Here is a 16,547-nt window from a genome sequence, read left to right on the forward strand (position 1 = left end):
GAGGCGCCAGCACCCTGGGTTCTAATCCCAGTTGGGGCGCCGGATTCTGTCCTGGTTGCTCCTCTTCCAGTCCAGCTCTCTGCTGTGGCCTAGGAAGGCAGTGGAGGATGGCCCAAGTCCTTGGGCCCTGCACCTGCATGGGAGACCAGGAGGAAGCACCTGGCTTCTGGCTTCGGATCAGCGCAGCGCCAGCTGCAGCGCACCAGCCGTATTGGCCATTTGGGGGTGAACCAACGGAAAAGGAAGACCTTTCTCTCTGTCTCTCTGTCTCTCTGTCTCTCTCACTAACTCTGCCTGTAAATTAAAAAAATAAAAAATAAAAAAGAAGTGGAGCAGTCAGGACTCAAACCGGCACCCATATGGGATGCCGGCACTGCATATGGCAGCTTTACCAGCTACACCACAGTGTCAGCTCTGTAATATTGCCCCTCCTACACGATGGGTGATGGCAGGTGCATGCCACTCTTCCCCTGTGTAGCTCCACCTAGAGATTTGCACAGTCCATCCACCAAGTTGGACTCCATCTTTGTGACATTCATGCAAATGCTACATTTTTCCCCTTTGGGAATTCATTATCTTTTAGTAGCAACAACACACAAAAATGCTACTGTGATGCTGCCATCTGAATTTATGAAAGATCTTTCATTTGTGACCAAGTGGGAAGAGAGAGGGAAAAGAAAAGGAAAGAAAACATAGCTCAGACAAGTATGTGTTCAGAAACCGTTTTTCAATTTTTTATTAAAATGTTATTCTTCAAAGAATATAGAAATACACCTGGCAATGACCTGTTAGAAGTCATCTGCTTCAAACGTACATAATAAATATGCCCAACCAAATTCTGCTGCATCAGCATTTATTAAGTTGTATACACATAGTATCAGAATGACACCACGGGGGCTACATTTGACAAATGCCTCGAAAGTGGACACAATTATCTGACAGATTATACTTTTCCTTGGTAGAACTTACAAAGGTGAGGGTTTTAAAAGGTAAGCTTGGAGGGCTACAACATTAACTGTCAGGGTAAGGAGCCACAGATGCCATGCACACGGGACCCAGGAGGCAGAGGGCCACAAGGCAGTGCGGCAGCCCTGTTTCAGCTGTAAGAAGACAAATGCAAAGAAGAAGGTTCTCCCTCTCTGGGAGTAGGGCCCTGGGGTTCACAACTGGGAATCACAAGATACCGCACCCAAGAGAAGAGAAGAAAACCCTTCCTGGAGACTGAGCCTCCCCCAAGGCCAAAGGGGCAGTGTAGCTACAGGAGGCGGTGCATGAAGACCACTGCCTTGAGCCGTGGACCTTTGCTGTGGAGGACCCACTCCCCATCAGGCTTGCCTGGCGCCCCCAAGTACCCTTAACAAGAACAAGGTGCTCCAGAGAGAGAAGCAAGCTGGCACTGGACTTGCCCATATTACGAATGAAGTATCATGGTGGTTTGAGTCCAGCCTGCTGAAATCCTCCCCAAGGTGGACTCCAATCACTTGTGAGACACTGACCTCCATCTTCTACCCACTCTGGTTCCTAATGAAACTTCGCTGGGAAAGAGGAAGTAAAGAGCTCACATGAGCCAGTGTCACCTTAGCACTTAACAACTTATTATTTCTTGATATTACGCTCCTCCTCTGTGTCCAAAGCAAAAGGAGAGCCATAGTTGCACAGACTGAAAGAACGTTCTGGGTCCTCATCCCAACGGGGCTGTCTTCGTCAGACTCTTGCCAGTGCTGGACAGAGTCGCCTCTGCTAGTCAAGTACTTTTTAGCCTGATGTTTCCCAAAGGACCCAACGTGTGCTAACTGTGCATTTCTAATTACCTTTCAATTCCAAAATTTTGCATAAGATGATTTTTTTCAATAGACTTTACTCATACTGATTGATAGGTAGCACCTTTCACATGACAGCAGGTGGAAAAGACTATAGGGCTGTGGGCATTTCTCAGTCTTTCTTCTGCACCTGTCAGCCTCTCTCTCCTCTGTTGAGAACACACATAAGATAGAGGAAAGGCACAGTGAAGAGTCTGCAGGGGCTTCCAGCCAACACTGACCCTGACTGCAAGGTGCAGGTGCATCTTTCTGAGCTTGGTAATGCCAAGAGAATGTCAGGAAAACCAAGGATGAATTAACTCCCTTATCCTGGGCACATCTACTGCCACGTCTGTCAGTTGGGGGTGGAACAGTCATCCCTTTCCTATATTCCAGTGAAGAGGGAAGAACGGTATCAGAAGAAACACTGAATCTATGATTGGAGCTTCCACAAAAATGGTGTCAGGTGCCAAGTCCTGTCTTATCAATAAAAAAGGCTTTCCTACCTGTCATCTTTAAGGTAACCAAATAGGCATGTTCTTTGTGGCCACCTCGCACCTTGGATTTCCCTTTCAGTGCCACTGCTCCCTGTGAGCCTTTGCACACTCTTCTCTCTGGGTGCTCTCCGTGAGGCCCCAGGGAGGGAGGAGTCTCCAGAAAATGCCCATGGAGTACCCACCCTGAGACCTGCTCCAAACCCCAGCCTTCATCCCCCAGAGAGGAACGTGGACTTTACTAAGGACATGGATCCCTGGGACACGTAATGCACTCCCTCAATAAAGAGGGCATTTGATGTGATACAAATTTCCCTGTCATCTCAAGCTGTTGGCCCACACTAGAGGAATCAGCCTGGAGGGGTTGCGATGAGATCACACAAATTGCAGGGCCAGAGTTGGGGGAGGAGAGAGTTCAGGCCTCCCCACTGCTTCCAGGGCTTCACAGTCCTTGCTAGGAATCTACCTTGGGGAAAATGCTCACTTTGTTGTTTCTGCTCATCTTCCGCTCCACCCTGCCCACCCTGGGCATCTTGGTCTGGATCAGCTCCTCTGGGGTATTCCCCAATGGGGGGAGCAGCCTCTTCTTGCTGTGTCGGCTCTCTGAGAGCCACTGAGGAGGCAGCTCGAAAGGCCCAAAGCTAAACTGCAGGGAATACTTGTCAGGAAACGTCTCAGGTTCCACAGCAGCTACTGGTGCCACCTGGGATGTAGAGTCCACTGTGCCCGGGGGTGGGGCAGGGGGTGCAAATCGTGGCCCCTGCTCTCGGTCTAGGCAGCCAGGAAGCATCTCCTTGGCCTGGAAGTCAGCCGAGCCAGTGTACTTGGTTTCACTCTCTTCCTCATCCTCTGTAGACTTAAATATCTGCTGCTGCCCGATGTGGAACATCTCCAGGAGCTGGCTGCCCGAGCGCATGCTGGGTTCTAGGCTGGAGTCAGGCATGCCACTCCCTGTGCTAACCACATTACGGCGGCTGTAGCGGTGGTGCAGCTGCACCAGGGTCCCCATCAAGCACTTGCGGACAGATTTGTTCACAGTAAGAAATAGCACGGGGTTTGCCAGCAGAGAGACTTTAGGCAGCCAAATGGCAGTGAGCAGCAAGAAGACAGAAGTGTTGGGGACATTGAGCACAGTCTGGTACACAACCAGGGTGGCATAGGGCACGCTGCACAAGATGAAGACCATCACCATGGACAGCAGCATGGCATGCAGCTCAGCCTCCCGCTGGGAGGCATAGGGGATAGAGATGGTGTTCTGTGGGGTGCGGAGAGCTGCTATGATGACCTTCTTCTTCTGGCTGGCACTCAAGGCCCGTCGGATCAGGATCAGGAAGAGGAAGACCACAGCCACAGGCACAATGACTGTGGTGATGTTGTAGATCAGAACATACACCAGGTGGCCCAGGGAGTTGCTCCAGACTTCCGTGCAGGTGGACATGGCGTAAATGTCGGACACGTTGGTCACTGCGAACACAGGGACGCTGGCCACCACTGCGTGGGCCCAGATGTACATCACCAGTTCACGGGACTTGGCATCAGATATTTTCCTCTCCAGTGGATAGAGGACAGAGTAGTACCTGCAAGATACACAGACAAACTGATTTCACAGAAGGAAATACTCTTCCAATCAGGGACTCAACGTCAGCAAAAGTAAGTGAGAAGGAAAAAAGGGTGAAGTTATTTTATTTGGCCTAAAATAGAGGGAACCACTGAGGGGGAATCCAGGAAGCCAGACCTTAAATTTTGAGGAATTTACCATACAATGAGAAGCCTCACCAGACTAAATTGTTTCTTTTTTTTAATACCTTTCCATAGGTGCAAAGAAAAGCCCTGTCTTCACGTGACTCTTAAAAGTCTTTACTAAGTAAACAAGTAAATAATTTCAATTCATAGATAACTTTATAATTACTGCCACCAGGATTAAATCTCAAGAAGTACCCTTGATATAAAAAAAAAGAAAGTTGGGGCCAGTGCTGTGGTTCAGCAGGTAAAGCTGCCACCTGCAACACCAGCATCCCTCATGGGCAACTGTTTCTGTCCTGGCTGCTCCACTTCCAATCCAGCTCCCTGCTAATGTGTCTGGAAAAAGCAGCAGAGGATGGTCCAGGTCCTGCACCCATGTTGGAGATCCAGAAGAAGCTCCAGGCTCCTGGCTTTGGCCTGGCCCAGCCCTGGCTATTGTGGCCATTTGAGATCTCTCTCTCTCTGTTTCTCTCTCTCTGTAATTCTGCCTTTCAAATAAAATATTGTTTTAAAAAAAGTCTATATCTGCTGTAAAGACATCTACAAGAGTACTTCAAAAATTCAAGGAAAAACAGAATTAAAGGTTGTTTATTTTGGTGCCAAAAATTCTAAAATCCATCCATTCAAAGAGTTTTCAAAAAGCTCGTGGAAATGTGTATTATGAAAAACTATGTATGGACTTTAAAACTTTTTTACACCAAAATAAACTAATTTCAAAATTCTGTTTTCCATGAACTTTTTTGAAGTATGGTATTTTTCAATTAAAAGGTAAAGAGTAACTTGGAAAAATTCTTAAAAGGGCTAGAGAAGCTCTAGAGAAATTTTCAAAGCCACAAACAGAAAGAAATTTGTCTACACATTTATCCAAAGCCAACCATGCTGTGGTCTATGCACTGAATAGCATTAGCAGCGAAAGCTGCTCAGGGCAGAGAAGCCCAGTTTGAAGAGGACTTCAACGAGGTCCTTCAGCAAAATCAATTCAGCTGCCAAACACTGTGTCTGCTCAACAGCCAACGTTCCCATGAAAGGCACTCAGTGGTCCAAATGCAATTGATAGATCTAAAACGCCTACACAAGTAGATTTCTGTTATAAATCTATGTTTCTTTTTCCCTCCAAGCTTTCACTTGATCATTCTGTAACCACCAAAACAGACCTCTAACAGCACTTTGTTTCAATGCCACTAATGACTTGAGAGAATCTAGTACTGCTCCAGACCCTGGAGCCATATCTGCCATCATGGGTATGGTACATTTCTGCCCATTGGTCAAGCCCCTCTTCTCTGCAGTTGGCTATTTCTGGGGTTGACCTTACAACCCCATTGACCTTCATTCACTCATGGGGCCAGGTAAGCATGCATGGCTTCCTTTAACAAGAATCCCTGTAGCACCAGGCCCTGGGTTACAATGAATGAAAGACACATAGGAATATCTCCAGACCCAATAGGGAGAAAGACATGCACATGAACAGTTGTAAACAAAGAGATGATGGCTCTACTGGGGGCAGGCACCAAGGAGGTACAGGACAGGGAGTCATCTAGAGCTACCTGGAAAAAATGTCAAAGAAAAGTCAACACTGTGGAGGAATCTGGCAGGGGAAGAACTGGAAAAGGCTCCAGGCTGAGAGAGATGTGATTCAAACGCAACAGTGACCATGGATGATCAGGGAAGCATGGAGCATGGTGAAATGTATTCTAGATGTCTCCTGAGCGGCAGCGGGGGTAGTACATGACTGATGCACACTCTCAAAATCTGTAGTGTCTGAATATGGATAAGCTCTTCAAATCACAGTTCTCTAAATATGTGATGGCCCTGCCCCATCCATGAATCCATGCCTAGGAGTCCACCGACTGATTCCCGTGTGATCACTGGCATGTGACAAACAGGATCCCATCAGGTTCCAATCGCACTATGCACTGGGAAACAGACTGCGACACTAGTGAACAATTGCAATATAAATGACTGTCTTAGTGTGCACGTCTCTGAAAGATGATGCAGGAAGTGGAGGAGGCCTCCCAATCAACTTGCCGACTTGAGGCCATGAAATTCATAGCTGCAAAAGAACTGAAAGCGTTGTTTTCTCTTCTTCACGTGCACTGTACTTCTGCCTACAAGGAATGTGAATCTCTGAATAATAAAATAGGAATTCATCAGCCTGTTTTTTCTACTAAAATGAGTTGTTTACCTTTTTGCATTAATTATGGCAAAAACACAATAATTTTTCCTTTAGAAAGAAAATAAAGATTTCTTATTGTTTGCATATTTCCTTCTCTAAGATCAATGTTCCAGCAATAAACCACAGGGTTACTGCATTGCTCTCAGGTACAACAGCAAGCTGTTCAGAATAATGTGTTTCCGGTCTTGTTGAATCCAATACTTAAGCTACCTTCAGGATTCACAGCAGCATTGTTTAAAAGAGTCAAACAAGGAAACAGCTCAAATATTCATCAGACAGTAAATGGATCAAAAAATGTGGTAGACTCCTACAGTGGAATATTATTTGGCCACAAAAAATGAATGAAGTGCTGATAATATGATACAACATGGATGAACCTTTTAAAACATGCTACATTAAAGAAGCCAAGCCCAAAAGAACACATATGAAATACCACATGTATGAAATACCCTAAGAAAGCAAACATACAGAAGCAGAAAGTAGATGAGCGGTTGCTGAGGTCTGGGGAGGACATTGGGGAGTGACTGTAAATGGATTTCAGGGTGGCCCAAGGTTATGGAAATGTTCTATAATTACACTGAGGTGATGGCTATACAATTCTACAAAGATGCTAAAAATCACTGACTTGTACACTTTATATGGATGAATTTTACAATATGCAAATTATATCTCAAAACTGTTTAAGGAGGGGCCGGTGCTGTGGCACAGTAGATTAACACCCTAACCTGAAGCACCGGCATCCCATATGGGCGCCAGTTCAAGTCCTGGCTGCTCGTCTTCCGATCCAGCTCTCTGCTATGGCCTGGGATAGCAGTAGAGGATGGTCCAAGTCCTTGGGCCCCTGTACCTGCATGGGAGACCTGGAAGAAGCTCCTGGCTCCTGGGTTCAGATCAGCACAGCTCCGGCCATTGCGGCCAATTGGGGAGTGAACCAGCAGATGGAAGACCTCTCTCTTTCTCTGCCTCTCCTCTCTTTGTGTAACTCTGACTTTCAAATAAATAAATAAATAAATCTTTTTAAAAAAACTGCTTAAGGAAATATATTATATCTCAAAAATGGTTTAAAGAATATAAAAGTCCAGAATGTAAACCTAAGGACTTAGCATAGCACCACAAGCAGGCTCTATATGGAACAACAAGGACATCTGCCATGCACACAAAATGCATTAGAACACCCACCAGGATATAAACCCGAGGACTACTTTCATTGTTACATTCTAGTCCTATTCAATGATTCTTTTCAGATACTCAAAGATCTCTCACTGAGCAATAGAACGGACAGACAATTCATTGTGAAGCAGTCATAGCAAACTGGCACACATTCAGCTTGCTAAAGAAATTCTGATCATCTACATCACATTATTTGAATAAAATTTAATTTCAAACATTTAAAAAATGAAAAATTTGGATTTTAAAAATTTTTCTTTTTTTAAAAAAACATGTATTTATTTATCTGAGAGGCAGAATTACAGACAGAGAGAGGGAGAGACAGAGAGAGAGGTCTTCCATCTGCTGGTTTACTCCCCTAAATGGCTGCAATGGCCAGGGCTATATCAGGCCAAAGCTAGGAGCCAAGAGCCAGGAGCTTCTTCTAGGTCTCCCATCTGGGTGCAGGGACCCAAGCACTTGTGTCATCTTCCACTGCTATCCCAGGCCCATTAGCAGGGAGCTAGACTGGAAGTGGAGCAGCTGGGACTCAAACCGGCGCCCATATGGGATGCAGGCATTGCAGGCGGAGGCTTAACCTACTAAATCACAGTGCCAGCCCCCAAATTTTTCTTAAAAAAAGAGAAAGTTCTGTCCACTAAAGTTAGACACCCGCAAAGCAACTACCAGCTGTACCTACTGAGTGGCTGATCTCTATGAATAGGAATTAGAACACATTCCCCATGAACTACAACCCCAACCTGGCCCTGTCACTTGACTTTGTCACCCTTGTTGACTACCCCCTGTGAATGGTGAGATTTTAGTTTCTTCTATAGAGTTGGAGTGGCTCCCAATGAGACCTTGTGGTAAAATGACAGTAAAATAAGTCTAAGGAATGATGTGCTAATTGAAAGGGAGGCCAAGAGAAAGAGGCAAACATTGGTGCGGTCCATCCACACACAGGCCATAAATAACTCATTCTACTGTCCTTATAGCTGAGGAACCCAAAGCTCAGAAAGGTTAAGCAACTTTTCCCACAGCCACCTGGCTAGAAAGCCATGGAGCAGGACTCAAGACCAGACTTCCGGCTCTCGAGTCCACTCTCTTGACCACAAAGGCAGTGACTTCTCCCAGCATGTGAGGGTCTTTCCGGGATGCTGCATCCCTCCATGCAGGCAATTCAATCAGTGCTCCAGGCCTGAGGCTGATGTGATGCCACAAATCCTCATAGATATGTAGGGCATGTTTTGAATGGACAAGGAATTTAAGAATGTTAAATTCATTTAAAATATACTTAAGTTTTAACAAAGAGTACGAAAGTCAGAATAAACAGCACTTTCCCTTCAGCAACTTTTCTCCTCTGTAAATCTTGAAATCAAGAACAAGTCAGACACAAAATACTCCTCAATTCTTTTTGGTCTACTTAACTCTGTTCTGTAAAATGTACTGTTATCTAAACTGTACTCGCAAAGTGCTAACAAAAGGAAAAGGCAGGAAACTACCGATTACTGAAATCATCACATTTAACTTTGATACATTGATCATATTATTTCTGATGGCCATAACTAAGATATAAGACTCATCAAAATGCTCATCCTTTAAAAGGGGATGAGATGAGAAAAGAACCACCACCAACACGCAAAGCCTTGGAAACAAACCTTCCAGAAGAATTTTGCTGTTACCTGACCAGGCCCAACTAGCCCATCTAACCATTTATAAAATAACCACTGCATTGTTCCCTGGGTCTTCCAGAAATGTTCTCATCCTGCTTCAAAGAGCCCTGATCACAGATATTTCAATCAGCTGAGCAATCTACTATAAACCGCATTGTAAATACCAATTCCAAACAAGCACCATGATCCTGTAGCTGTGTCCCATCCTCACCACATAATCCTACCCCAAGGTCTCTTCTCAATGGTCCTATTTTCTGTGATTGCTGTTAAATCAACTATCCTTTGTGAGGCATCCAATTTGGGCATCTGTTATTTTTCTGTTGACCACAAGCAGACTAACACACGGTGTATGGAACATTGACTATTCCTCATTTTCTTCATGATGCTTATTTTTCAATACACTTAAAAAAAATGAACTCCTGGCTACTGATCTTACCTGTCCAAAGCAATGGCAGGGAAGCTGAGGATAGTCACCGAGCAGAAGACTTTGTGCAAAAATTTCACGACCTTGCAGAAGAGCATGGTGTAGATCCACCAGCAACAGTGAGGACTGGTGCTGAGGATGATGTCGAAGGGCACGCAAACCAGGCTGGCACAGATACCGGAGCAGGCCAGGTTTTTAATGAACCTGTTGGTAACAGATTTGAACACGGCTGTGCGGCAAGTTGACCATAACACCATGAAGTTTCCTGGCCAGATATGCAAAAAAATAAAATAATAAAATAAAAAAGAATGTAAATGAAAAAGACAAAGAAAGAAAATACAGATTAAAAAGATTTTTAAAGCCATATTTGAGATTTGAGACTGCAAATGCTGATTTCAGGGATTTAAATATGTTAAATTATATTAAATGTTATATTGTCAATTCATGTGAAAGTATTAAATCATTTATATGTACACAAAGGAGTATAGAAGAGACCTTAGTAGGGATTTTTATTTAATTTTAGGCTAAAAGATACGATGATGATGATGACTCTGTATCATTGGTGAGTTAATAGGGATTACTTAATGTCAAACAGTCTACTCTTACCACTTGCCTCCAGTATGCCAAACTCTGTAGTAGAAATATGATACAATCCACATGTGAAATTTTAAGTTTTCTGGTAGCTAGATTTTTAAGTATTAAGCTAACAAGCAGTTGAAGTTTTAACAATATATGTCATTTAATCTACTACCTCCCAAATATCATTTCAATATGTAATTATCACTTAAAATTACTAATGAAATTTTTTCATTCTTGCTTTTGTACTAAGTCTCCAAAGTCCAGTGTACACTTGAATTTACACTTCAAACACATCTCTGTACAAGTCACGTTTCAAGTGCTCCACAGCCACACAGCTACCTAGCAGCTACTGAGCTGGACAGCACAGTGCCATAATCAACCATCTCTCTTTGAGCATTCTCCTCTTGTGCCTTCCAATCTTCTGGTTTTTCTCCCTCCCTCCCGCTATGCCAGCCCTTGGCTGCTCTGAATCTTCTTTCACAAGGTCTTCCTCTGCTCTCTCTTTTCCCAGCCACTCCCTAGGTGAGAGGCTTTCAATCAAAATGCCGATGACTCCCAAATTTATGTCCCAAAGTAAGCCTCTCCTCTCAATTCCAGTCTCCCATGTCTAACTATTCTTCTGATTCCCCAACACTTTTCAATCTATTACGCCTTACCATGGTGTCTTCTGGGCCGACATAACCTGGTGCCTACCTGCCTAATCTCAGACCTCCTTCTGGCTCTCACATTTTTTCTGTTTCTGAAACACATCAAGCTAATCCTGCTTCGGTGCACCTGCACACACTTTTCATTAGCACCTTCCTCATAACATATGATTCCTTTTAATCCAGGTCTTAATTTAAATGTTGCCTCTTCCATAAGGCCTTCTCTAATGATCTTCCTTTAAAAACCCACTGCTCCTCCCTTCATTACTCCATGTGTCCTTCATAGTTCTTATCATAATTACTATTCATTTGTTTTCTCTCAATTTCGAGAGGACAAAAGCAACATCAATCTTGTTCCCTAAAATAACTTCATGCCTAGCTCAATATCTGGTACAGCAGTAGGCATCTGGTAAGTATTTGTTGGGTAAATCAATGTTAAAAATAAGCAAATAGGGCCAGCGCCGTGGCTCAACAGGCTAATCCTCTGCCTAGTGGCGCCGGCACACACGGGTTCTACTCCCGGTGGGGGAGCCGGATTCTGTCCCGGTTGCCCCTCTTCCAGGCCAGCTCGCTGCTGTGGCCAGGGAGTGCAGTGGAGGATGGCCCAAGTCCTTGGGCCCTGCACCCCATGGGAGACCAGGAGAAGCACCTGGCTCCTGCCATCGGATCAGCGCGGTGCGCCGGCCGCAGCACACCGGCCGCAGCGGCCATTGGAGGGTGAACCAACGGCAAAGGAAGACCTTTCTCTCTGTCTCTCTCTCTCACTGTCCACTCTGCCTGTCAAAAAAAATAAATAAATAAATAAGAAAAAAAAGCAAATAGGGGCCAACACTGTAGTGGGCACCAATTCTAGTCCTCTTCTGATCCAGCTCTCTGCTGTGGCTTGGGAAAGCAGTAGAAGACGGCCCAAGTGCTTGAGCCCCTGCATCCACAAGGGAGACCTGGAAGAAGCTCCTGGCTCCTGGCCATCTGGGGAGTGAAGCAGCAGATGGAAGACCTTTCTGTCTGTCTCTCCCTCTCTTTGTAACTCTACCTCTCAAATAAATAAATAAAATCTTTTTAAAAATTAACATTAGCAAACAGTAGTCAAAATTCCTTGTGTAAAGATAACTTCTTTACATACGTCATGTTGAGAGATTATAAGTCAGTGGTTCCCAAAAAAGTCACTATCCATCAAATAAGTTCATGAATAATATTTTAAAGTGGGAGAACCAGTGAAGAGGGTAAGTAGGGGAGGGAAAAAGGACAGGGCACTGAGAAATATTATGTAAGGGAGTAGACACTTCCATTATTACACTATGTCACAGACCTGTGGGCCCTATACCTTGAAGTCACCTGGGTAGCTATTAAACTACAGATCCCCAGGCTTTGGTACTACTGAATCAGAGCCCTGGAGAGACTGGGAACCTTTATTTTTAGGTACTCAGCAGGAAATTCTGATGCTCAGCCAACGTGAACTACCACAGTTGCTCACTGCCAGTCTCTACCATACTGAGCAACCCAAGAGCACTGTGCTAATTGTTCTCTCAAATATCAAGATCCTTCACCCCCAATTTTAGAAAAAAAAAAAATAAAACTCAAACCACAGTGAGCTCTCATTGTAGTCTGCATAGAGCCCCAAGGAAATTCCTCTTTGGTCAAGGACTAGTACAGAACTTTTGCCCAGTTTCTCAGTGTCTGCAGACACAAGATGAACTACTGATGCAGAAGTAGCTTTTTCTTTTCCTTAAGATCTTAAGATTTTTATTTATTTGAGAGGTAGAATCTCAGACAGTGAAAGGGAGAGAGAGAGAAAGGTTTTCCATCTGCTGGTTCACTCCCCAAATGCCCAAAATGTCTGGAGCTGCGCTGATCTGAGGGTAGGAGCCAGGAGCTTCTTCCAGGTCTTCCACATGGGTGCAGGGCCCAAGCACCTGGGCCATCTTTCACTGCTTTCCCAGGATATAACAGAGAGCTGGATCACAAGAGGAGCAGCCAGGATTAGAATCAGCGCCCATACGGGGTGCTGGTGCAGCAGGGAGAGACATAACCTACTGCACCACAGCGCAGGTCCCAGAAGTGGCTTTTTCTTTTTCTTTTTTTTTTTAAGATTTATTTATTTATTTAAAATGCAGAAGTGGCTTTTTTTTTTTTTTACCAGAGGAGAAACAAAAGAAGGGATTATATCCTTTGACTGATTTTTTTATTTTAAATATTCATCAACAACTTTGCATCTCTCTCAGCTGGTCATTATCATAAGCCAAGATTTTAATGAACTATAATCTATTTTTCCATTTTTAAAAAATAATGCGCTCATTCATGTAGTGGGCATAAAATACACTAGCACTGTATATTTTGCTTTACAGAGAATAGAAAAAAGCTGAAAAACATGTTGTTTACTAAAGCTGCACAAGAAATGAAAAAGTGGAATGGAACAAAAGAGAACACAATGCAAGAGCCTTGTCTTCAGCCTGCAGCCTTGGTTGTGCACTGTGGTATACGCCTCGGCCATCAGGACAACTGCGATTAGTAGGAGATCTGGAACTTTCAGGGCACCATTTTGTTTCAGGTTTGTTTTTTGTGCTTTCCAAATGACATATTTTTTTTTTTTTTTTTTGGACAGGCAGAGCTAAACAGTGTGAGAGAGAGACAGAGAGAAAGGTCTTCCTTTTCCATTGGTTCACCCCCCAAGTGACCGCTACAGCCGGCGCACGGCGCCAATCTGAAGCCAGGAGCCAGGTGCCTCCTCCTGGTCTCCCACGTGGGTGCAGGGCCCAAGGACCTGGGCCATCCTCCACTGCACTCCCGGGCCACAGCAGAGAACTGGCCTGGAAGAGGGGCAACCGGGACAGAATCCGGCGCCCCAACCAGGATTAGAACCCAGGGTGCCGGCGCCGCAGGCGGGGGACTAGCCTAGTGAGCCACGGCACCAGCCATCACATTGTATTTTTTATGATTATTAAAATAATACATAGTTCATTTTTAAAATTCAAACAATGCATAAGAATTACCTAACCCAAACTTTTATTTATATTTTATATGCACACATATACACTTTCATTTATGCCAGTAGGACCAAACTATTTATACTACTTTTTAACTAGTTCTTCTCACCCGAGCAACAGTTTTCCCATGCCAATTACCAAGATAAAAAAATACTATCATGTTAACAACTACTTAAAAGAAACAATGTTTTTCTGGTTATGCCCTAATTTCTTTTATTTTCTGAATACTGATGGACTTTTAAGCTGTTTTTGTTAATTCATTACTATGTAATGCTGAGATCAAAATCCATATACCTAAGGATCTTTGTAAACTGAACTGAATATTCATTGAGGAGAGAAATTCTTATTTTTTAAAGTTTTTTTTTTTTTTTTGAAATGTAGAGTTACAGGTAGAGCAGGAGAGACAGAGAGAGCAATCTTCCATATGCTGGTTCACTCCCCAAGTGGTTGAAACAGTCAGGGCTGGGCCAGGACAAAGCCAGGACCTAGAGCTTCTTCCAGATCTCCCACCTGGGTGCAGGGGAGACCATCTTAAACTGATTTCCCAGGCACATTCGCAGGGATCTGGATAAGAAGTGAAGCAGCCAGGTCTTGAACCGGCACCCATATGGGATGCTACCATCACAGATGGAGGTTTAACCTGCTATGCCACAACACCGGCCCCAAAGAGAAATTGTTAGAAGCAGAATTTCTGGGTCAAATGGACAGCATATTTTTTTTGTACTCTTACATTGCCATATGACCATCCACAAATGGCATTGAGAAAGTTAGTTTCCCCATATGCTCGCTACAATTTCTAAAGTTTCACCAAATGTTTGCAATTTTATATGCTTTCTAGGATTCATGTTTTCCTAATGTCTACAGAATTTTCATCCATAGCCTCTTTGAATTTTATCCTACCTTCTTTCATTTTATTCTCTTCTTCAGGGTTGCTTATTAATTATACATTAGACTACATTCTATTGGCTGTCTCTCCTAACCAGTTATTCATATTTTCTATCAACTTATCCTTTTCTGAAAACTGGGTGACATTTTTCAGGTGCAACTTCCATTTTATCAATTCTCAATTCATCTGGAAGTAATAAAACCAACTTTTTAAATAAATGTATTGGGGTCTAAGTCAAATGGCCTATTCGTTATTCTTTCTTCCCAGTTATTATCTCTATAATGTGTAAAGATTTTTTAAGATGACTTTCATTTCCTTCAGATTATTCTCCTGAGTGTAGTCTCAGAAGTTTTGCCATTTGTTGGGTCTTCTGGCTCACATCTCCACGATGGTTCTCCTTATACAGTTTTTTGTTTTGTTTTGTTTTTGGACAGGCAGAGTGGGTAGTGAGAGAGAGAGACAAAGAGAAAGGTCTTCCTTTTCCGTTTGTTCACCACCCAATGTCCACTGTGGCCAGCGCGCTGCAGCCAGCACACCGTGCTGATCTGAAGACAGGAGCCAGGTGCTTCTCCTGGTCTCCCATGGGGTGCAGGGCCCAAACATGGGCCATCCTCCACTGCCTTCCTGGGCCACAGCAGAGAGCTGGACCAGAAGAGAAGCAACCGGGACAGAATCTGGCACCCTGACTGGGACTAGAACCCAGGGTGCCGGCGCCGCAGGCGGAGGATTAGTCTATTGAGCTGCAACGCCAGCCCCTTATACGGTTTTCATGCTAAATGATGAGTTCATAGTTTGTGGAGGTTGCTTTTCTGTGAGAGGCTGTATTCCCTAACTGTGGAAGTGTTCCAAGTGGCTAGCCAAACACACACTAGTACTTTGCCGCATGTCCAGACACACATAAAACATAATATGGTTTAAGGATCATTATGAGAAAAGTTAAGTTTGTAGGCAAAGTTTTATCCTCCTCATTGCTAACTGAGGTCAGAGCTCCTGCAGCTGTGCTCATTCCTTGACAACTTGGCCTCAACCTGAAACATGAGAGCTCGCACATTCTGAAAAGAATTCCATCTCATTCTGAGTTTCTCAAAAAACTGTCTCTTCAACCTATGCAGATAAATTTACCAGCTACTCAATGAGTCAGCACTGGCTAGGTGATAAGTATTTTTTTTCCTTGCTCTGGTATCAGAAGTATTCTAATTGTCAATAAGAACATGATGGAGCACTGGTGGTTCCAAGATGGTGGAATAAGGAGGGTGCTTACTGATCTAGACCAGGAGAAGATTGTAAAAAAAAAAAAAGTGGAGATAGTGCAGTCTCAGGGAAGAGTTAGGGAAGAGTTAGGAAACTCTTCTGAAATTAGAGGGACACAGTGGACCTACATGGAGGGCATGGCCGCCCACGGCTCAGAACTCCAATAGCCAAGAGCCTACACACCAGCACTGGAAAGTGAGGTGAGACTAGACCACAGTAGCCAGAGACACTGGGGAAAAAGCAGCAGGAAGAGTCTAGAGGGAACGAGGTTTGAAGCCCTGTTGGGGAAAGTGCACCAGCCTAACTAGAGGAGAGAAACAAACAAAAAAGCATGGTACGGACACGTTTCTCTGACTCCAATCATCTTACAAAGGCATACAAGCTGATAGAGCAGGTGCCATTTTGGACATACATAACAGCTGTGCCAGCTAGGGGCTGCGCCTGGCAATCAACCGAGCGGAGAAACCTGACTCTGGTGGGCTAGGACCTAGTGACTGTGTGAAGCTTCTGAACTGGGACTGTGAAAACAAAACAAAAAGAAAAACCTGAGGGTGTGTGGGAGAACTCATGGTGTGGCTGAGAGTTTGAGTAGAATTGGTAAGAGATGCCACAAGCTCAGGTGGTCCTGGTTACTCAGTAAGAGACATTGCTGGGGAATATGAACTTACACTGAGGACTGCACAGATCCTTTGTGTGGTCCTTGGGACAGAGCAGACAAATATTATACTAACTGGGGCTAGCGCTCAGGCAC

The 16,547-nt window shown here is 44.2% G+C and overlaps 1 protein-coding gene across 1 annotated transcript in view; it reads right to left on the bottom strand.

Annotated features, from left to right (window-relative positions):
• Positions 1-720: 720 nt before the first annotated feature.
• The window catches only part of GPR176 (G protein-coupled receptor 176), a 129,064-nt gene continuing 113,237 nt past the window's right edge, over positions 721-16,547 (bottom strand). Inside the window, exons 2-3 of the mRNA XM_062204740.1 lie at positions 9,465-9,717; positions 721-3,870 (exon numbers count right to left, since the gene is read on the bottom strand). Of these exons, the coding sequence (XP_062060724.1) occupies positions 2,748-3,870; positions 9,465-9,717 (1,376 nt within the window). The 3' untranslated portion in view covers positions 721-2,747. The remainder of the gene's footprint in view (positions 3,871-9,464; positions 9,718-16,547) is intronic.

Source organism: Lepus europaeus, chromosome 11 (assembly GCF_033115175.1).
Source record: "Lepus europaeus isolate LE1 chromosome 11, mLepTim1.pri, whole genome shotgun sequence".
NCBI lineage: Eukaryota > Metazoa > Chordata > Mammalia > Lagomorpha > Leporidae > Lepus > Lepus europaeus.